The sequence below is a fragment of the Dermochelys coriacea genome, chromosome 6 (genome assembly GCF_009764565.3).
Source record: "Dermochelys coriacea isolate rDerCor1 chromosome 6, rDerCor1.pri.v4, whole genome shotgun sequence".
Taxonomy (NCBI): Eukaryota; Metazoa; Chordata; order Testudines; family Dermochelyidae; genus Dermochelys; species Dermochelys coriacea.
The window spans coordinates 9,608,754-9,630,788 of NC_050073.1; the positions used below are offsets into that span (position 1 = coordinate 9,608,754).

The window sequence follows — 22,035 nt, forward strand, 5'->3', positions numbered from 1 at the left end:
TGCCAGCACTACGGAAACACCAACCAGCTTTACATCATCTTTGCACCTCCCTCCCCCCACGCTATGCTGGTTGAGATGAGCCCCCTAAATGAAGAGCAGCTGCTGAGGCCAAATCAAGGTCTGACTGAGGAGATGGTGATTGGCAACGGAAGCACATTGAAGAACTCTATCTCCATAGCATCACTCTCCACTGAAAGCAGCTTGCTGCTGGATTACTAAAATGAGCCATTACCTCCTTATTCACCTGGCCCAGAGAAAAGGCTGCTTCCATCTATAGCTACCCAGGAAACTTCACACCCCTGGAACAAAACCACTCCTATTGGTTCAAAACAGAGTGGCTGATGTACTCAACAATGCAGGGTGGCAGGGCCACCTGTCCCCAGGGATGCGATCTTTTCAGCTCTTGCTATGTCAGTATGTACCCAAATCATGTACAAATGGCAGCTTAGCTGAGATTGATCTGATTTCACATGTAGCTCTGGGTGCTGAACATATCAGCCCTGGCACTTTCTCAGGCTGCTCCTTTGATAGGTAATTGATGCTTGCACTGAGATTCCATTAGGAACAACATCATCCAGCCATTCCACTTCAGCTACAGGAAGAGAGGAGAGTGCCTGACTGCACCTGCTAAGCAGGACTGTCAGCACAGAGATGGGAGACCTTAAAGGTTAAGTTGGCTGCTATTAAGGGTAGCAGCATTGATGATTCAGGACATGTTCTTTCCTCTGAATCAGTAGCAAGAGCCCACATGTCCCCTTTTTCAAATGGGACGTGAAACAGAAGTGCAGACTTCTTGGTTGTTAAAACCTCCCTGGCACTTTTCACAAAAGTTGGCAAATTCACAAGATGGTAACAGTGGGGTCCTGGCCAGGTTCTACCTTGAAGATTCACATTGATTTCACAAGTCCTTCACTTTCCAGTGGAGATGTTCTTAACATCCTGCCGTAACTTTCAGTAGTGGTGCTATGCCCTGTTAAACAGCTCCTCCACTCCACTCCCAAGACTATGTTCAAGGCAGAACATAACAAGGGACCATTAATGATCAGCTAGTCTGCGCTCCTGCATAGTTTGGCCAGAGAATGGCACCTGGCAATTCCTGCACTGAGCCCATATTTGGTTGAACTAGCGCATATTGTTTTAGGAAGATGTCCAATTCTGATTCAACAACAAAGGGATGAAGAATTCCCCCACAGCCCTCGGCTAGTGATTCCAATGTCTGATTTGTGCCTCAAAAATAAGGGTAGTTTTTATTTCTAGTCAGAAAATGTCTAGCTTCATGTGCCAGGTCTTGGATACTGCTATACTTTTGTCCACTAGATTAAAGAGCCGTCTATCAAAATCTTTTCTGCACCTCAGGCTTTAGAGGTAAGAGATATTTGCTGATAGCCTGTCTGGAAGGCACTTTGGGAAGATGGAGAGAGCTCGAAGAGGCACAAGACCACCAAGTGGAAGGAAGCACTCTACTCTCCCCCAAGTATACAATTCATTTTTATTTACAATACCCTATAAAAATGTAAATTTAGAAACTTTTATTTTCATCAGAACCAAAAACAGGGAGGGAGGGGGGGGAAGCACAAAAAAGGAATAATATAATAAAAGAACGGTCCACTCGATCGGTTGTGAGGGAAATGGAGGGTGCGGGGCAACTGTGGGTAGGGAGAGGAGTTATGGGGAGGTGGTTTTGGTTGGAGGGGAGAATGGGATTAGGAGAAAGCTGCTGATTTAGGAGGAGGGGCAGCTGGTTAATAATAGGGAGGAGTTTACTGGTTGTAGAATACCTACATGTGCAAATATTTTTGTTGTTAAAAGCAAAGTAAGATTAAAAACCCCACCACATTCCAAAAGGAGCAAAACAGCAGGATCTAGCAGTGGTTGGGTATGGAAAATTCATTCAGATTAGCGGCTCTATCCACTAGGGATCAAAGCCATGCCCCTTGGTTATTGTCTTGGAGGGCTCTTGACAGCATGGGCCTGGCCCAAGGGGCAGGTGTGCGAGAGAGGGGTGCAAAATGATTCTCAGGAAGACGAGGCAAGTGTGCAAAAATGTGTGTTCACTGTGTCATAGAACTAGGAGGGGTGACAGAGGGGAGCCCAGCTTGTGCAACTTCAGAAAGAATGAGAGGCCCATGACAAGCTGGGACAGGAGAGCCCACCCTGTGCAGTATGAAGGGTGGGACCAAATCTCAGTGCTTGGATGGGGGGGGGGGGAAGGAGCCAACTAATTCTCATGTCTTAGCCAATGAGCAAAGACTGAAGAAAGAGACTGTCTCTCTGATCCTATCATCTAAAAGTCACACCCTCCTAAATATTTAGGAGACATTGCGCAACAGATGTCTCTCTAGGCCCCCAACTCCACCTTCCAGAGCGCATGGGGATTCTCCCCACAACTAGTTATCTCCCTGGCTATCTGGATTCTGCATTGACAGGGGCCAGGAAGGAGGAGAGGGTGTGTTCCTCACCACTCCCTCAGTAGCCTGAATGTGGTAGGTGGGGGAAGACAGGGCTGTGTCGGGAGAAAGCAGCAGCTGTTGTGAAGATACAGTGGGAAATGGGAACACAGCAAGGACATGCCGAATTGCAACCTAGCAGCGAAGAGTGGGAGGAGAAACCAAACACACACCCAACCAAGTTCACAGAGCATAAGAGAGGTCTCCCGTGCCAGATATCCAAGAGAAAAATCCCACAAGGCTTTGCTTCAGGGGAGCAACTGCCTCCCCTCCTCCATTGCAATCCTCTGGTGGTGGTGGTGGCAGCGGCAGCAGCAGCAAGGATGGCAGCCGGCATTGAGGACCCATCAAGACCTCCTATCGTATCCCCTGCACTAACCTGCCAGGGCAGAGGAAATGAGAACAAGAGAGTTAGATAGCCGCAGTACTAGGGTGTGATGGAGATCGTTGTTCCCTCCTTGGCTGGAGCACATGCAGACATTCAACCCTCATCTAACACCGAGATTCCCGCCACCTTCACTTGTCTTCATCACTGCCTGTCCAGCATTGACAATTCCCACTTTTCTGTTCTCCTAAAATCCCTGATGGTTTAACTGTGGAGAGTGGGGCTGAACTCCTGAATCTCCCCTCCACACCCTTCTAACTCTACACATCTCCTGGCCACCTCTTCCCCAGCCATACTCCTTCCTCCCCACCCCCAAGCATCTGACCTCCACCCAGCTCCAGACAACAGAGCCTGACTCCCTGTTCCTCACTTGCTGAGCATCACTCAAATCCTCACTGCCACTGCACAACTCCCTGCCCCCCATCCCTGTTATTACATATGGGAAGCAGGACAGCAAACACAACACTAAACCAGACGAGAAACAGGGACTTACTGCAACTTTGTCTCCAGCACATTCAGCTTCTGCTGATCAACATAGCGAGAAAAAAGGGACAGCAGGTTAGAGGGGGTGGATACTGGCTTTGCCAGTGCTGCTTCAGGGATCCGCAGAAGCTCTCGAGTTGCCATGAACATCAGCTCCGTCCTGCCGAGGAGAAGGGCACAGATGAAGGTGTGCGTAGGTGGCAAGATGTCAGAGCTTCCCTGCATCAACCCCAAGCAGGATTTAGTGGTCAAGGTGGATGACAAGAAGCACAGGAATGGGAGTTCTACCGATAGCCTAATTGGGTTCTCCTAAACCCAGCTAGATTCTGCGAGATGACCTCCTATCAGCAGATGGAGGCTGGCAGTTTCAACTAGGTTTTGACGGTATCACTGTTTCATTGAGGAATCCAGTTGTGACCAAATTGAAGATGCTCTGCAATAATTTATTAATTCTGTACTTTGACCTGGTCATTGGGATGTTTGCTATATGACTATATTGGTTTAGTTTGAGAGAGAATACAAGGCAAAACAAGCAGGAAGGAAACAAAATGGCTCCAGATAAGCCATTCCTTTGCAAACAATTAAGGGTGATTAGGAGACATCATCATGACCAGGAAGAGGCTCATGCACATGGGAGATCAAAAGGACTGTAGCTATTTAGAAAAAAGGATTCTCTCAAGAAGGATAAGAGCGATAAAAAAGGGAAAGTTGTTCAGGGGAACCAGACTACGCTGTGGTCTACACTACAGAGTGAGGTCCACACAAGGCAGCTTATGTCGACCTAACTAAGAGTCCACACTAAAATTTTGCTCCCGCCAACATAATTTGTCCACTATAACAACTTAATAACTCCACCTCCAGGAGCAGCATAGAATCAGTGTGAATGAAGTTAGGTTGACACAGCATCAGTGTAGACACTGTCTTGTTTACATTGACTGTTGCTGGCTTTCAGGAGCCATCTTCAATCGGTGCAAGCGCTCCTGGTGAGGACATGCACCGCTGACACAAGTAGCAAAGATGTGGACACACACAAGCGATGCAATTACTGCAAGCTTTGTTCCTTCTGTTAAAATTTCCTCCTGTTAACTTTGGCTTAAGGAGGCTTGATGGTCAGTTTATTCACCTCTGGTCAGATGCCCCCAAGACAAGAAACTACAAGTGTCCAAATCAGCTGGACCTGCTGAGTAAGCACAGTGGATACACAGTGTGCTATAGCCCAGGGCCTGGTCTAAGCATGGAAGAAGGGTGAAATTCCACCCCAAGACAGGTAAAGGCACTCAGAGATCAGAAAGGGGCAGAGGTGCAGCCAGTCCTACAAGAAACTTTTCCCCACACAGTCATTAATGAAACCAAAGCCAAACAAAAAATGAAAGAGGTTAAGTGTCAAGAAGCAGGACGGAAGCACTATCATGCGATAGTGAAACCCTAAGCAATGGTTCCTACTGGAAAAAGCTCAAAAAGCCTCCAGCAACTTGGCTGAAATGCCACTGGGAGACTGTTTGAGAAGTAGGAATCACTCAGTCATGCTCCATGTGAGGATCCAATAGGGTATGCAGGCCACAGTTCAGTTCCCAGAGACAGCTGGGATAGCCTATAAGAAATCAGCTAATTAATAATGGCTGACTCTGAAGAACTCTAGGAATCATCCGAGTCCAGATTGGTCACTACTTTGGCCACACCCAGTGCCTTAACAATTGACCACCAATCTCCCATTTCTAGACTGAACCCCAGGGGTTGGTGGATGGGTGAAGCCCTTCATAGAGGATAAGGCCAGAAAGGACTAGGAGATCATCTAGTCTGACCTCCTGCATAACACAAACGAAAGAATGTCACCCAGTTACCCCTATACTGAGCTCAGTAACTTGTGTTTGGCTAAAGCATCTTCCAGAAAGGTCTTCTGTCTTGATTTGAAGACAGACATCAAGAGATGGAGAATCTACCACTTCCCTGGGTCATCTGTTCCAATGGTTAATCACTGGCACTGTTAAAAATTGTGCCTTAAGTTGAATTTTTCTGGCTTTAAACTTCCAGCCACAGGTTCTTGTTCTGCCTTTCTCCACTAGATGATGGACTCCTGTAGCACCCTGTATCTTCTCCCCCTGAAGGTGCAGATACACTGTAATCAAGTCACCTCTTGAACTTTTTTGGATTAAAGCAAGCAGATTCAACTCCTCAAGTGTCTCACTATCAGGCATTTTCTCCAGCTCTTTGTGGTTCTTCTCAGCACTCTCTCTAATTTTTCAACATCCTTTTTACAAACGTGGATATCAGAAGAGCAGAAAGTGTTCCACTATCTGTCTCACCAATGCCATATAAAGATGGAAAAATCACCTCCCTGCTGTTTCTATATCCAAGAATCATATTAGCCCATTTTGTTCCTGCATCACACTAGAAGCTCATGTTCAGTTGTTTTCCCTCTATGAAATTAAATCCTTTTCAGCCATTGGAGTCCCAGGATTCAGGCGGAGACTGCATTCAGCAAAACTGTGCACCGTAACTGGGTGCCTCTGTGCTCTCTAGACTCTAATGCAGAACATTCTCCTGGCAGCCAGGAAGTGTCCCCCTTCCTAGGAGGAAGTTAGACTCCTTCAGTGGGGCTCACCTTCTCCACAACTAACTCCAAAGCAGGCCCAGAGAGAAGCACTGAATACCTGGATACACAGGAGCTTTGTAGTAACAGACCCCCATCAGCGAGACACCAAGAAGAAGCCTGGAATTACTGTAGCAGGCTGCCAACTCACAGAGTGATCCCTCCTCCAGCTGGGGAGTTGTGGGTTCTGTTCCAATTCCTAATCTTATGCTCTGACTACTAGACTAAGCCGCATCTGCTGTTAGGAGGTCATTTTACTCAGTGTCTACACTGATCCAGAGTATGCTCTGCTCACCACTGGTCAACACGCATTGTCCTCAAAGGGGGCGACGCAGCTAAGGAATGCAGCTGGAACTCACCACTGGTTGTCCTGCATTAGCTCCGTAGCAGCATTGGAATTCTGCAATTCCTCCCCACGACTCAGGACCAAGTACAGCAGGGACAGGCCAAACTGCAGAGAGAGAAGTAGTAAGACAGTGTGCACGCAGAGGAGGGGACGACTGTGGGCCTGACCCACAGCAGGCAAACTCATCTCTCTTCCTGGTGCTGCTATACGACCACAGTTCCCACTCCTAGGTCTGAAGCCTTCACTTCCCCTTTTCTGGCCTCTGCTCATAGCCCTCTGACTTTCCCCATGCCCATTCTGACTGCAGCCAGTATCTGCGAGGCCGACTCCAGCACAGGCATTGTTTTCAGAGGCCAACAGTCTCATTTATTATTTGTATTACCACAACATCTGGGAGCCCTAATAATAGACCAGGACCCCTATATACAAGATTTAGTAATAACAGAGAGGAAAAAACGTCAGATTAAGACACAAACCATCTGCCTAGCATGTTTAGCCTTAGACTGTGCAAGAGCGACACTGGGCAGGATTGGAAACGTGAGGTGTTGCTTTGCTACAACTACAGCACGTCTTCTTTCCCTTCAGCTTTTTGGACATGTGCTTCTTGGTTTCCTGTCTGTAATAGCCCCATTATACCTTTCTGGTTCCTTTGCTGTGCTGGGTTTATCAAAGCAGACACTCCCACTGCCCAGAAGCAGCCTATTTCCAGATTCAACAAGGATTGTAATTCAATGCAGGGGCTGTACAATTCCCATAGCACTGTTCCTCCTTTGCAGCACACTGCCCCAGAACAGCATGCTGCTCCCAAGCCTGCTCAGCACCTTTTGTGCCAGCCAGCACCATCATGCTTTGGCACATTAAATTGCCTTGGTCGGAGAGCCACTAGAATCTGTTCAGCATGCTTTTGGAGGTGACGAGCTTATATAATTCTAGGATTCATTCTTTACATTAATTCTCCTCTGGATCCAAATGAATCCTGAAGAAAGTAACTGATATGTTGCAGGCCCCAGGAGTGCTATACAGCCTTATCTACCATTAAAGCAAAAGCAGTGAAGACCAGAGAAACAGACCCTACTGTGAGGACGAGACGCACAAGGAGAAAGACTCCTATCATCTGCACATCCAACTGGTGGTACTTCTAAGGTGTCTTTCACTCCAATATGCAAGTCTCAGCTCATTTAAAGCTACTCACCCCGCAGCTGGCTGTGCAGTGCAAGGAGAGGGGAGATAATGGAAGTGCTCTGCAGGAAGATTTTACTCCCTTTCCCCAAGTCAGTCCCATTCCTTTAGCGCCTTGCTCATCCACCCCTGTTGCTGCAATTCAACGCAGGAGACTTCAGTGCCAGTTAGCTCAACGCTACCTCTCCTGCCAAGAAAACTGCTGGTCAGAAAGGGCAGCCTCTCAATGAGTTGTTGGCCCGTCCCTGGGTTCAGGAATCACATTTATAGGGGTTCCACACCGCCTGGGTGGAGAAGGGGACCAGCTCTCTTGTTCTCCTATTGGGTGGGGGGTGTCTGGACTAATGAGGGCTCCCTCCAGTTAAAAATAGAAAGGAGAGACTCAAGGAAGGAAAGCGTCTCTAGCATCTCTCACGTTCTGAGGGTACCAGATGTGTCTATACCCTAATTGGGTCTCAGCAGTGAAGGGACTGAGTATGCAGATGCTGCAGCCTCTCACGGTGCTCAGCAATAGCTCAGGCATAGGCACCTTGTTCTGGAGCACAGCTGCGAGGTGCAGGTTGGCAGGTGCTGGCGCCGTGGCGCTCTGAGGTAGGTTCGCTAGCTGCTGCAGAAGGCTGGTGACCGTCCCCGTCGGAAGATGATAGAGAATGAGAGAGAATGGCCTCAACAGGCACAGCAGCACCTGAGGGAGAGACGAGCAACATCAGTCACAGACAGCTGACTAGGCAGGTAGCTCCCCCACACTCCAGGAGCGGCCATTGGACTGAATCCAGGTATCATTTCCTATTAGTGAACACAGCAAGGGTTCTCAAGGGCGTTCCCTTTTTGAGTAAATCCAGTTATCCAGGTGACACAGAGTGGAGATGGTTAACAAAACAGGAGAGAGAAAAGACGGGCAGGAACTGAAGGGAAAGTAATAATGGGATGTTTGCCTGTGTGGAATGAAGTGACAGCATCACCTCCAGGATAAGACAGGGATGGCTACACATTAAGTTCTCCCACCCGATCTTGTCTATGTAGATTGTCTCCATTTGAAGCAAGGAACTGCCTATGTGTTTGTTCAGCACCCAGCACAATAGGGCCCCAATCACACCAAAGGCTTTTACGTGCTGCTGCAATACAAAAGGAGTCATGCTACTAATATTCCCTCATTCCATTTGTTGCTGACGTTTTGTTCTGAGGCAGCCTCAGAAAAAGAGTTGGTTCAGTATGGGTTTGGGTCAATGTCCAGGGAGGATTCTTATTTTATCTGATCCTGATTTATTTCCTGATCCCTGTTCTTTGCAATGAAGCCTGGCCTCTGAATCTTTCAGCAGGTTATAGCACAGCACGCTCCCTCAATACCTGATCCTGCTAGCACTCTGAAATGCACCTCACTTGCAGCGTGGCTAACGTTACTCCAAGATCTGGTTTTTTGACAGTTCCTGATGTTTGAGTGCTTGTAAATGCAACATTGAGGTTAAAGTTTGAGATCTTTTAATTTCCCTTTAAAAAAAAAAAAAAAATCAGCAAAAACCAAACAACTGGCCTCACTGGTGATTTCACTCTGGTCTCTATTACTTTAATAAAGCCCTGTACTATTATTAATTCCATAGGCTTTCAACCAGGTACCTGGAAATTGAGACTCCCTCTAGCCCCTCAGAAAGGGTATCAAGTGATATTATGTATTTAGTTTCCGTCACAGCCACATAAACAACAACTCCAAGATCAAACTGTGAACTTTGCATAAGCAGCAGTGAATTTTCAACTCCACTACTTTCCATGTGTCCTGTAAAACAGCTGACACTTCTTCAGAGGGTGGAAAAAGCTCTAGCCTTTTAAGTTCAGCCATTTTTTGAGAATTTCTCCATATTAAACTGTATTTTAAAAAGAAAATGAAGATTGGAATAATGCCTTTTTCGTTTATTTAAAAAAAAAAAAGTCTGAAGAAGGTCTGAAAGACTTCTTGTTTACTTTTAAAAAGTTTTCCAGCTCGTCGTTTTACCTTAGAAATACTGGTCTTTCCTGTATCTGCTAGATGTCTCCTTAAGAGGACTAGAAAACGGAAGTGGGAGTGCTCTCATTCCTCAGTTGAAGGAATGAGAGTGTTGAGTCTTCCAAAAACCTCTCTCTCTCTCTCTCTCTCTCATTTGAGAAGTGTTTGCATTAATTAAAACAAAATGCTCAGTTTGACAAAAATTCTTTCCCTCTTCCTTGATACTGAGGATTATTATCTGTATCATGGTAGCACAGAGGTCATTGTGCTAGGAGATATATAAACATAAAACAGGATGATTGCTGCACAAAAGTCCTTCCAGTTATGTCATAACCCTACTAGTTCTCTAGTAGTCCATAGAGTTTTCCAGGAAAAGACAGGACCGACAAACCTAACAGTGCTACTGTAAAACAAGTAATAGTCAGGCTGCCTGTACACATCACAAAGCAGTAACGAAGGAAACGAGTCCACTTCTCCTTCCCCCACAATCTCCTTTAAAGCAAGAAGAGGTAAATAATTATTAGGGTTGGTCTATACTTCAAAGTCAGACCAGTTTAACTACATTGCTCAGGGCTGTGAAAAATGTCATGCCCTGTGTGACATTGATAAACCAACCTAAGCTCTGGCATAGGCACTGCTAGGTCAGTGGAAGAATTATTTCATTAACTCAGTTCCCACCTCTAAGCTCTCACTGATTAACTACAGCGACAGAAGAACCCCTTCTGTGCCATAGTAAGTGTCTACACTACAGTGACAACACCACACCTATGTCGCTGTAATGTTTCTAGTATACACATAGCCTAAGAAAGTAGGGAAAGAAATAGGCTAACTGTCTGAATGGACTTTCCTCAAGCTTTCACTTTCTAGCTTTGGGCAATCATGGCCAGTTTCAATCTAGAGAAAGAATTTCTTGGAGAGTTAAGTGTGTGATGAAAATGGGTGCACAATGGACACCTGCATATCTAACTGGACTATCCTGTCCAAGGATCTCAAAGCACTTTCCCAAACATTAAATACTGAATCCTCACAAACCCATATGAGGCCAGGAATACTACATAGAGACCAGTCAGTTATTACCCCCATTCATGGAGTTGCAGATATGCAAAGCAACTTCCCCATGTTCACACAGTGAGCCAGAGAGCGAAGGTATGAGTTCAGATTCTCAGTCCCCTGCTCTGATCATTGGACAACGTTACTTCCGAGATGCAGAGAGAGACAACTCATACCAACAACCTGAGGGGAAGTTATTTTTGCCACAGCCTCCTCGGTTACCTCATCCTGAGCATCCTTCTTGATCAGGAAGGGCAGGTTTCTGGCTGTTGCCATGAGTATGTCAGCCGCTTGCTCCGTGGACAGAAAGGGCAGGATCCGGGCAACCATACGCTTCCCTTTCCGGATACACATGATTTGCACAAAGTGGTCATCACTCGGCCTGCTAAGAGAACGTTCAGACTGTCAATAGCCAGATATAGGAATGTCCCCTAGTTCACAGTGGGAAATCCCACGTCCCTGTAACATGGGCCTGCATTTAATTGTGACTTCTCCCCAGCCAAAAAGGACACCTTCCCAAAAGCATCACTGATCTGGCCTGAAGGGAAGCACATGGGGGGGGAGAGAAGGGGGGGGGGCAGAGAAGAAAAAAAAAAGTCATCACACAATGCTTCTTCATGCCTTCAAGCTTCCTTTCAGTAGATTATAATAACGGGGGCAATAATGATAGCTGTAGCTAAAGTTGCATAATAGCTTCCATGCTGAGCCCTCCCTGTATGTGTTAGTAGCTCATCATTTACAGGGCTGAAGTTTTCCAGGCTTGGGCAGAAGTGAACTTTGTTTTTTTGTAAGGGAGGCAAGAGAAGAGAACCATACTGCCCTGTTACAGAGCTAGTTACAGCTGGGAAGCAACCAAGGGGGGAGAATTTTTCAATGGTTTGCTATGAGTTATAACTCAGCCTGGGCCCGTCCAGTACCGCAACTGCCCCCACACCCCCTTGCACTCCTGGCCCGCAGAACCACCCCAACCCCCTGCGTCCAGGGCCTGTGCAGTACCACCACCTCCACCCCACATCTCTGGCCCGTGCAGTACTGCCCCCACCTCCCTTGCACTCCGGGCCAGTGCAGCATCACTCCCCCTTGCACCCTTGGCCATGCAGCACCACCCCCTGCCTTGCACTCAGGGCCCATACAGCACTGCCCCCCGCCCCACCCATTTTCACTCAGGGCCCGTGCAGCACTACCCCCTTCCCCACCCCCTTGCACTCAGGGCCCGTGCAGCATCACCCCACCATGCCCATGAAATACATGTCTAACTTCTCTGCATAGCAAAAGCTTTGCTCACTATCCCCAAGGACTAAACGTACAGGCCCTACAGCAATAAAATCCTTGATCTGGGGGCTGCCATGGTAACACTTTCCTCCTCAGCCCAGGCCCGTTGGTCCCCTGCCTGGTTTCTCCCATGTTTCCTGGGTGAGAACCTGCCCCACATATGAACGGGGGAAGAGGCCTCAATCCAGGCAGGACTGGGCACAAGCCTCCCCAAGTGTCTCAGTCTCTTCCTACTCCACCTTTCCAACTGAAGGGGGGCAGCACCCAAAGGAGAGTTCCCTTGCTGTTTCAGTGAGCCCGTTACTAGAAAGGAGGTTGCCCCACATACGTGGATATGGGGAATGGACTGTAGACATTCTCCCCATCCCGAAACAAATGAGGGAAGAATTCCACAGTCCTCTCCCTTCTCTACACATGGGTGGGGCAACGAGGCTGGGGGTGGCACAGATCTGTGCAGTGTCAAGAGTGCTGTAACAGACTCGCGTTCCTCACCTCTCTTGGCCGGGCGTTTTCCCCCTCAGATTGTCATACATGTCACAGATCTTCTGCTTTCTCTCCTCCATCAGCGCTGGCCGCTCCCCCTCCAGGCTCAGGAGGTAGCGCCTCTCATAGTCTTCCACATCCAGGAGGAGGCTGTATGTCTGCATGACACACAGACGGATCAGAGCCAGCCACAGGTACCCCTGCTATCCCCCACAGCTAGTCAGGACAGGAAGCCATTGCCTTCCGAGCAGACTCGGAACCAGAGAGTGCTGCTGGATCAGCAAGCCCTGTAGAGAGCGCTGTAGATTCCCTGAGTGGGTACAGCAAGGGCGGCAACAAGCTGCCAGTGTGCCTCAGCCTAGAGAAGCCATCATTCTTTCCTTGGCCTGGCTGCTGAAGCAGGCAACGAAGAGAGAAGGTGTTTCCATTGTTTATTATGAGTTTCGATTAGAGCAAGAAATAAGGCAGTGCCTCGAGAGTGAGGAGCATGCCCGACTCAGCACAGGGAGTGGGGGTGTGTGGGGAATCGCTTTTTCCATGTGATCATGTTCCCAGCCCCAAGGGGCAGCCGCTGCACGTGGGTTTGGCAGCTCCCCTGGAGCACTGGCTTGGTTCACTCTTGCTGTGGAACGAAGAGGGGGAGGGATAGCTCAATGGTTTGAGCATTGGCCTGCTAAACTCCGGGTTGCGAGTTCAATCCTTGACGGGGCCATTTAGGGATCTGGGGCAAAAATTGGGGATTGGTCCTGCTTTGAACAGGGGGTTGGACTAGATGACCTCCTAAGGTCCCTTCCAACCCGGATATTCTGATTCTATGAAGGGGGGGGGGAAGGGTCCTCATCTCACACTCACCTTCTCAATGGTGACGAGGGTCTGACGTCTCTTGTCTCGAACCTGCTTCTCCTTCGTCTCCTAGGAAAAGAGAGTGAGGCGAGCCAAGGGGGTGCACAGAACAAAAAACAGTGTCAGAAAGGAGAGGACGGGGAGTGGAGCGAGCGAAGAGAGAGGACGACCTAACCCCGAGTGGAAAGAAAGAGCCCAGGCCGTGCAGGGCAGCCACGTCTGCTGTTACTTACATCATCCTCACTGCGGGAGGTCACCACCGCGTCAATCATTTTCCGGGGGTTATTTACACTGGAGACTGTGAGCTTCCCCAGCGAGCCCTCAAACTGCACTGCAAGGACAAAGGAATGTGGATGGAGTCATTGCCCCAAGCCTCTGCTCCTCTATCCATCCCAGAGAAATCTTACACTCAGTCTCCTCCAGCTTCACCCTGCCTCCACACCAATGCCCCAGAGAACCTTGATCTCTCCCTGTCCTCCCCAAGGAATCCCTGCAGCTATCCCCAATGTCAGCCGTCTCCAGAGCGAGTCTACAGCGGTTCTTCTGCCCCCAGCCCCATGACGGGTAACCATCCTCCACCATTAAAAGAGCAGTACGGTTAGGGAATGAGATGCTATTTCACGACCAATACATCACCACAGGTCTGTCAATTCCCTGCTGGCCCATGCACCCCCCTACCTGTCCCCAATCCAGGATGCGGTTTGAGGGAGGGGACATTTACCTGGCTTGTAGGCATGCTCTAACTTGGCCACCTGGGGTGTGATGAGTTTAGTACGTTCTTTCTTGGGGCCATCGCCGTGCATCTCCTCTGCCGCTGACACTTTCTCCAGCTTCTGGAAGTAATTCTGAGACAAAAAGGGAGGAGGTGGTGGTTAGGATCCCAGCAGAGAAAGACCATGGGCAACTTGGCCCCCAGAACCAATGTGCCATCACATACAGAGTTCCACTGCTGATGGGGCTGACAAGCCAGCCTGAGTGGATGCAGGCAGTGTAGGGGCACAGGTGTAGAGGGTGAAGGATGATTGCTGAAGCACAGTTACAGAGCCAGCTAACAGCATCATACTGGGAGGTCAGCTGCAGCCACCCTCCCAGCAGTCACTTATCAGGGGGGTGCAGGTACTGGAGACAGGGGATTAGCACACTAGGCCAGCAGCCCTTGGGATCGCCAAGCTCATCCCTAGGTGGAAGCTAGGTCAGGATGGCTCAATTAGTGAGTGCAAAGCATTTACCTGATAGTAGAAGTCATCCAGGTAAGGGTCAGTGCTTTGCAACTGCATCATCTGGATCTTTGATACCCAGTCCTTTTCCCGTTGCAACATGAGATTGGCATAGGGGTCCTTCCGCAGCTGCTCCTGATGGCTGCTCCGGTGGCCCGCTCGGTCCCCCGCCGAGCCATTCAGACTACGGTGCTGGCTGGTGGGAGGATCCATAAAAATTCAGAAGATACAGAAAGGGCACAGTGGAGAGGGCCCATGGATAATGGCCTGCACTGCAGGATGGCTCTTGAGAGGCCATGCCCGACTGTGGGGAGCATGAACTCCTAGGAGACCCCACAAGGAGGGGGGTGGTGTGTGAGATACCCTCTTTCTCTGGCACTAGAACCCAGGTGAATCTTCTCTTCCCACAGTGCAGTTGATTACTCACCCCCCACCACCACCCGAACTCAGGTGATTACAGTACTCACTTCCTGTTCTGCTGCTGTCTCTGATGTAAGAGCCGCCGATGCTGCGGGTGAAGGTGAGTTGTATCTGGTCTGAACATCTGCGGGTGAGGCCTAGAGAAGAGAGTTGTAACCTCAGTTACATCTCCGGAGAAAGTCAACAGAGACTCTCAAACTCGGTGTGGTGAGCTCAATGATGGGAGACAGAGGATAAGTGTTGCTAATAACCTTAAGTTCTGCAAGTGGGACCCAGGACATGAGGGGTGCTGCTGCTGGGATGAGGGTGGCGCGGGAGGCGGTGGCGCTCCAAAAAAGGCACGGAACCCACTGGCTGGAGACATCATCTGCCCAACTCTGCCTTGAAGCAACTTGGGGTTCATGGATGTGAGGGGGCTGCCAACGAGTCCAGAGACACGAGCAAACTGGCTGGGAGACATTCGTCCAGCCTGCAGAGATGAGGGTGAAGGGGTGGGAGAGAGACCACCACAAACATTACCACTGTGACAGAGAGAGTGGGACAGACAAGACTGAGTGGCACAGCTCTAGTCATCCGGGGGAGCAGGCAACGGGAGCCACCACCAACCGTCTGAGAAGGAGCAGCACAGAGATAGCCATGCAAAGGCAGAACAGAGGAGACAGACACCAGAGGACAATACAGCGCACACAAGATGCTGTTGAGGAAAGACGGAGAACAAGAGGGAATAGTCAGAGCTTTACCTGTGCTCCTCCTAGAAGCTGCGCTCTCTGAAGGTGGGTGAAAACGGGAGTGACGCTGGGAGGGAACGGGTGGCCCAGCAGGGAAGAATTCTGGGGAAAGAAAATGGAAGAGCAAAAAGGAAACACTAATTCTAAACAAAGAACCAATCAACCCAACATGGACATTCAGCAGGTGCATGCTCCAGATACACTCGGATCAGAGAGAAAACGAGAGACCACAGTTACACCCAGATAAGTGACAAAGAGGCCAAGAGATAAGCACATAAGCTTCCAGCGCTCGGATACACCCGGGCCTGAGAGGAACAGGGAAAAGGAAAGAGATGCTGAGATACAGAAAGGGGGATCTCTAGTCGACACATGGAGGTCAAAACATTAAACACCAAATGATTCCCCTTTAAGAAAAAAAAGTTAGTTTAGACCCAGAAGCCTCGATCTGTGAAAGGGAATGGCATTACTGGAGGGATCAGAGGACAAGTGTGATGGTTATGGGAAAGGACTTCAGGATTATTGAGACAGAGTAAGAGGCTCAGGGGTGAAGTTGATGGAAAATGGACTTTTGGGATGACAGAAGGGACAGTTATTGGGGCCGGGGGACCTAGAGAGTAAGGGGTCAGGCTGGGAATACACAGAACATGAGACACTCCGTACCGGGACATTGCAGAGCTGGTTTGGGGACATCCTCTCGCCGTAGGGGGAAGGATAACGCTGTTGCATCGGGGCCCGGATGTGAACAGGCTTCGGACACAGGATCTATTAGGAGGGGGAAACCAAAACAAGGAAACTAGTCTTAGTCCTAGAAACTAGCTTCCCCTTTCCTTGCCAACATTTGCCAGGCAGCTCCTCCCACAGAGTTATCAGACCAGCCTGCAGTGTGCCATATGTAGAGCCCCTCCACCTTCTCCAATTCCCCCATCTTGTGGTAGAGGGGGAACCCCCCCAGTACACACAGCAGCAGCAGCAGCATCATCTTCAGACTGTTTCTTCTGGAGGAGACTCTGGCTGGATAGCATCTTGTTTCAGGCAGCAATGCCACATCCCTTCCCGTCTGCCAATTGCTGGCATGTGAAAGCAGCATATGAAGGAGGATCATGCAGGCTCCAGGCACAGTACTGGCACCTAAAGGACAGAGCGGCTAAGAGGACAAGCCTACCCACCCTACCATTAATCTCTTCTCCACCTATCAGCATCCAAGCACGCACTCAGCTGTGTTGCTACTCTAAAGATTGTGTGGTGGCAAAAGCTAGTGGCAGGCTCCCTTAAGCTGCCCTAAAAATTTCAAGGTCTTCACCTTCTGGGGTCTCTCTTTCCCATTTCTACCCTGCTTCTTCCTGGAAACACCACCCTTTCCTGAAACCATGGTGACCAGAGGTACCTGCTGGTTGAAGTTGGGCACGGCGGCCTGCTTTGGTGGGGTGCCGATGGGGACAGCCCTGACAGGGGGGCTCCCAATGACTGGGGAGGACGAGCGCCTGGGCAGCGCCCGCTCCGAGAGGTCCCGCTCATCCTCCTGGCCCTGTGGGGGTCTCTGAGGCAGAGCATATTCCAGCACAGACACCGAGGGCACCTCCTGCACACGGGAGGAGGGGAAAAAACAGCCAGTGGTTAGCTACTTTGAATTGTGTGTAGTTTACCAGCTTGCCAGTGGCACAGCCCAGCATGCACTGGGGCTCGGTGAGAATAGAGAGACTCGTGGCACAGCTAGAGCAAGGAAATCTGCCTAATGAGAAACAGGGGGAGGATGGTCAGGAAAGCAAATGCTCTCTGGAGAGCTTCAATGTGTCACCTGCAGCTATGATCTAGACCAGGACTCCTGCCCAATAGAATATGGAACCCTAGGCTGGAAGTCAGGTGACTGAGTTCTATCTGGGATTCTGCCATGGATTCACTGCAAAGCGAAGAACAAGTCACTACATCTGTCACTAGCAAGCTCTGCAAAGTACTGAGAGACTCAGGGAGAACAGAGCTGCGTGCTACATATTATTGTTCCATCTGCTGCCTTTCATGGCAATAGACACATTGTTGATACTTTTTAGCCCTACTAGCCCTGCAGGGCCAGCCCAGATACAGGCGAATTAGTTGGACTCTATTCTGGTTCAAGCAGCAGCCTTCTTAGCTAAGTTGTGATGGCAGAATCTTTATCTTGAGGAGTTCACATCAACTTAACTACTCCTGTAACATCTCTCAAATAGGGCAAGGTTATTGGGGACAATACACAAGCAGGAAACAACCCAGCTTGGCTCGCAGATCCAAGATGAAATTGGCAGAGCTGGCAGCTAAAAGACTATTTCTCGTGAATAGATCACGTTTGATCTAGAGTCAGCAAGAAGCAAGTGCTGGCCCACCGTTCACAATACTATCTTAGAGTCACTTTACAGAGCAAAATGGCTCTTCAGGAGTAAATAAAGTCTCATACTTCAGAGTCTAAGCTGGCTTTCACAGAAGTCAAGAAGGAATCGCCCACCTGGCATGGGGTGCAATACAATAAGCTAAGTACATTATGGAAAACTGCAACATTCTCTGATGCATCTGCAACCAGCACCCCCAGGCAACAGCCTCATGTGAGCAACAGGAGGCAGCACACCAGACAAAAAAGGCTAGTGGCCTGATTCAGTGCAATAGGATAAAGAACTGGCAAATCTTATGCTCCTGGAGATGGCAAAAGCTTCTGCTCTGCACCGGAAAGGGATTCCTGAGATGGGAGGAAAATGTCTCCCCGAAAGACTCTGAGCTCCCTTTGAAGGATTAATAACGAGACAGGACACGGCACCTGAGTGAGAAGCGGTCCTCGGATGCGCCTCAGAACTGCGGATCCATCCCAGATGCTGGAGTTGAGGCCTCCTGGCTGCTGTAAAAGAGAGTATGATGAGCTATCATGGAGAGGGCTCTTCTGTCTTTCCATGCAGCCAGGCTCCTCCCCCACACACAAATATTGCACTTACCGGCATTGGAGGCTGGGTTTGCACAGCCTGCATGATGGCTGGATCTTCCAGCTCATTCTCGATAACCAGCTTGCTCAGCCTCTCAGCCAGGTTCTCCTCATGGTGCCCCAGCAGGTCCATCTCATCACTGACTGCCCCATCTTCCAACTCTCTAGCTGTTGCAGGCTTGTCTTCCAGTTCTGCAAGTCGCTCATGTGCCTCCTGCCAGTCATCATCTGCAAAGGAACCACAGAAAGGAAGCCGGGCTGGCACCTTAGTGCCACTTATTTATTCCACAGACAATTACATTTTCCAGGCACCAATGGACTGGAACAGCAGGGAAAGCTGGGGATCAGGACTGAGGGACATCAGCAGAGCTGTGGGTGGAGCAACCCAGAACTGGAGCTGCAGGGTGGGGTGGCTAAGGGCAGGACTGAAGGGATTTCCATTCATTTATGGCATTCCCTGAAGGAGAGCTGGGGGCAGAGAGGAAGAAGGGGAAGTGAATGGGAGATGCAGCTCTCACCAATAGCACCGGCTCCAAACGTGTCATCATTGAACTGGTCGATATCTTCATCCTCCTCGCCCAGGGTCTGAAAAGCATCTTCATCTTCATCCAGAGGACACTCCTCCAGGGACTTGGAAAGGAGCAAAGAGAGAACAATGAGCAGGCCTCCAGATATGCCACAGTTTTACTTGCCCTCCCAGCATCATCAGTGTGGGCTCCCCTCAGCCACCTTGTACCCAAAGCTGGGGCGCCGAGTTTGTCTGTCTGAACCCGTTCCTGGAGATTGTCTCATTTCCCTATACCAGCACATCACAAATGTGGCCCTTCAGAGGAAAAAGAGAGATCACCTCCAGCACACACTAAACGTAACTCCTCAGACAAGGTATGTCACCCCTCAGCAAGTGTGTCCCGGGACACCCCCACACATCCAAACTGCACCCATGACCATCAGACAAGGTACCTCTGCCCAAGCACAGACTAAGTGCATCCCCACAGGTAAGGCATTACACACACCCTCTTTACTAAGCATGTCTCCTTAGATGAGGCAATGCCACCCCACAGATAAACATCCCATTTCAAGCACACCTCCTTTGACAGCACGAGGGGAAGGACAATAGTCCAGTGATTAGGGAGCCAGTGCCTGGGATCAATTTCCCTGCTCTGCTACTATAACATCTTGAGCAAGTCACTTAGTCTCTTGGGGCCTGTTCACCATCTGTGCAAAGGGGATAATAGCACAGCCCTGCCTCACACAGGTACTACAAGGATAAATACACTAAAGATTGTGAGAGTGATGGGAGCTAGATAAATACAAGGGATAGAAGGAACCTTCCTCCCCCACCCACCCATGACAGATCAAATACCCCCCCATAGTCCTCCCATGCACCCTCTTCAAACACGGCACTCTACATACACCATGCAACAAATACAGCCTACAACTATGACACATGTACCCATGTCTTCCAACATGGACCAAGCATGTTCACTCAAATGCTTTCCCCAACCCAAGCCAGCTGGGTAACAAACAAGTGTGCCCCTTGCCTCAGCTCCCAAACACATAATGGCTACCCCATCCATACCTTCCATTCAATCACGTTCTCCCTCAAGCTGTTCCACTCTCAGGGCCCCACCAGCCAGGCACATAACTCTTCAGATAACATAGCATGCAACAGAATAAAATCTACCATCATCAAGCCCAATCTGATGGGCCAGCATCCTGGGCATCCTCCCAAACTAACGCCTGATCTCAACCTGGTGCACCCATATCCAGAGTAGCCATCTGAATCTAGTTCTGGGGCACACATACCCCACATGCACACTATACTCAGAAAGGCTGCCCCTGGGCCTGTATCCCGGTAGTTCCTGCTCCGAGAGACATGTCCCCTCCATATCCTATATCTACCTCCCTAAGAAAGGCACCACAGATCAAATCCGGGATGTGCTGTGGCCCATATCCTACATGGCATCCCCAGTCTATACCAGAGTCTCTGATTCCAGCCCACACTCTGTGCAGCCCCACCTAATAGAGGCAGCCCCAGCCAGTCCGACATGCTGCCCCCTTCTGAGTGATTCCCCAGCCCACACCCTCTACATTTAACTTCAGAGCCCCCTACTCCAGCCCACAGTATCTGTACCCTGTGTGTGCCCCCCACCCCCAGCCTGCAGAGCCCATATACCAAGCAGTCACCTTAGCCAAGCATTCCAAGCACCAGCCTGCTAACTGCATACCTAGCTCTGCCCCTCTGAAACAGCCTCCATCGCCAAACAGCTCCCGCAAAGGGAGGCCTCCTGGACGCCCACTGAGTGCGACCTTCTCAGCCACTCACCCTCACTCCGAGGGGGGAGGGTGCCCCCCTCAGACAAGCATACCAGAGTACCCAGCCCGAGAAAGAGAACTTCCTACCCCACATCCCTTTCTGACCCATGCCCTTGGCATTCGCTTACCCTCTCCACCTACACAGAACCCACATTGCCACATACCCGACCACGCATCCTGCAACAGAGGCTCTTCTGGACCTGTAGCCCATCACCCCCACAACTAAACCCATCCCTAAGTCATGCTTCCTGCACACCGCTCCCTACAAAGATCCTCCAGCCCATACTTCCCCAAAAATTCCTCCCATCCCATGCCTCCCAGAGACCCCCCCAGCACAAACACCCAGCTCATGCACCCCCCAGACACACACCCGAACCCCTTCCCCCCCATGACACACACATGCCAGCCTATACCCTCCCAAGCACATCCCCCCCACCCCACACATCCCAGAACCCCATGTCCCCCCACAGTTCCCCTGCCTGTAAGCCCCGGACCCTGCATCCCCCCAGACACCCCCAACCCGAGCCCGCCCAGACACACACCCAGCCCATGCCCCCAAACCCCTGCGAGCCCTATGCCACCCGACACACACCCTGGCCCATACCCCCCGCTCCCCGAGAACTCCGTGTCCCCCAGACACGCACCACGGCCCCATCTCCCCTAAAGACGCGCCCCACCCCACGCCTCACACAAAGACCCCCCCCCTCCGCCCGAGCCCCGCCAGCCCCTCGTGCCCCCCCCAGCCCGTGCCCGCCAGACCCCGCCGTGACCGAGCAGGAAGTTGGGGCTCTGGGCGGGGGTAGAAGTGACCCAGAGACTGGGGTCAGAGGTCAAAGGTCGCAGCCCGGGCGGCCCCCTCACCTGGTAGCGGAACATGGTGAGCGGCGCGGAGACTCCCACCGCCAGGGAGGCCCAGCGCGGACCCCGCTCCGGCTCCGAGCCCCCGCCCCTCGATACGCACGCGTCGCGTCACGGAACACGCACATGACGTCATCGCGCAATCCCCCCCCCTTCCGTGGGGCCAGAAAGACCCCGTGCGCAGGCGCGCTACGTTTAGCGGCCCCGTCCCTGCCGTTAAAGAAACAGCGCCTGGCGGGGGGGGGGGTGTCTTAAAGGGCCAGTGTCTCATTCCTTGCCTGTGGCCTCTTAAAGGGGCCGTGTCTCTTTCCTCTCCCATTGACCAGAGCACTGAGGGCTGGGGGAGGCCTCCCTAGTGACAGGCCCAGCTTTACAACGCCCCTGTTTTGCCCCAGCTCTGTGGGCAGCTTCACCAGCTGGGGCACAAAACGTCCACAAACCCGGGGCGGAGGGCAGAGCCGCCCGGCCACGGGCCCCATCGTCCACCCCGAGCTGGGGTCCC

The 22,035-nt window shown here is 50.6% G+C and overlaps 1 protein-coding gene across 12 annotated transcripts; it reads right to left on the reverse strand.

Moving 5' to 3' along the window:
• Positions 1 to 1,615: 1,615 nt before the first annotated feature.
• PATL1 (PAT1 homolog 1, processing body mRNA decay factor) lies at positions 1,616 to 21,684 on the reverse strand. Of its 12 annotated transcripts, none has more exons than XM_038406792.2 (19): positions 21,537 to 21,684; positions 18,878 to 18,989; positions 18,373 to 18,587; positions 18,201 to 18,278; positions 16,806 to 17,000; positions 16,082 to 16,183; positions 15,434 to 15,523; positions 14,945 to 15,162; positions 14,741 to 14,830; positions 14,286 to 14,469; positions 13,778 to 13,901; positions 13,290 to 13,387; positions 13,066 to 13,125; positions 12,223 to 12,371; positions 10,681 to 10,840; positions 7,960 to 8,115; positions 6,265 to 6,356; positions 3,326 to 3,475; positions 1,616 to 2,826 (listed from the first exon to the last, which is right to left on the reverse strand). In XM_038406792.2, exons 1-19 carry the CDS (start codon positions 21,549 to 21,551, stop codon positions 2,805 to 2,807), a joined length of 2,310 nt encoding a protein of 769 aa, XP_038262720.1. In that variant the 5' UTR covers positions 21,552 to 21,684; the 3' UTR covers positions 1,616 to 2,804. The 12 variants fall into 12 exon arrangements, 11 of the variants coding, with proteins under 11 accessions (XP_038262720.1, XP_043372812.1, XP_038262722.1 ...); XM_043516877.1 differs by having other exon boundaries at positions 18,201 to 18,275; positions 21,537 to 21,676; XM_038406794.2 differs by having other exon boundaries at positions 10,681 to 10,843; positions 18,201 to 18,275; positions 21,537 to 21,676.
• Positions 21,685 to 22,035: the final 351 nt, after the last annotated feature.

Bases quoted from the DNA above. Each gene is read 5' to 3' on its own strand.
- PATL1 (XM_038406790.2), bottom strand. The intron at 18,588-18,877 runs GTGAGAGCTGCA...GTTCCTTTGCAG, and splicing joins GTTTGGAGCCGGTGCTATTG to ATGATGACTGGCAGGAGGCA. The intron at 13,126-13,289 runs GTAAGTAACAGC...CTCTTTTCCTAG, and splicing joins CCTCCCGCAGTGAGGATGAT to GAGACGAAGGAGAAGCAGGT.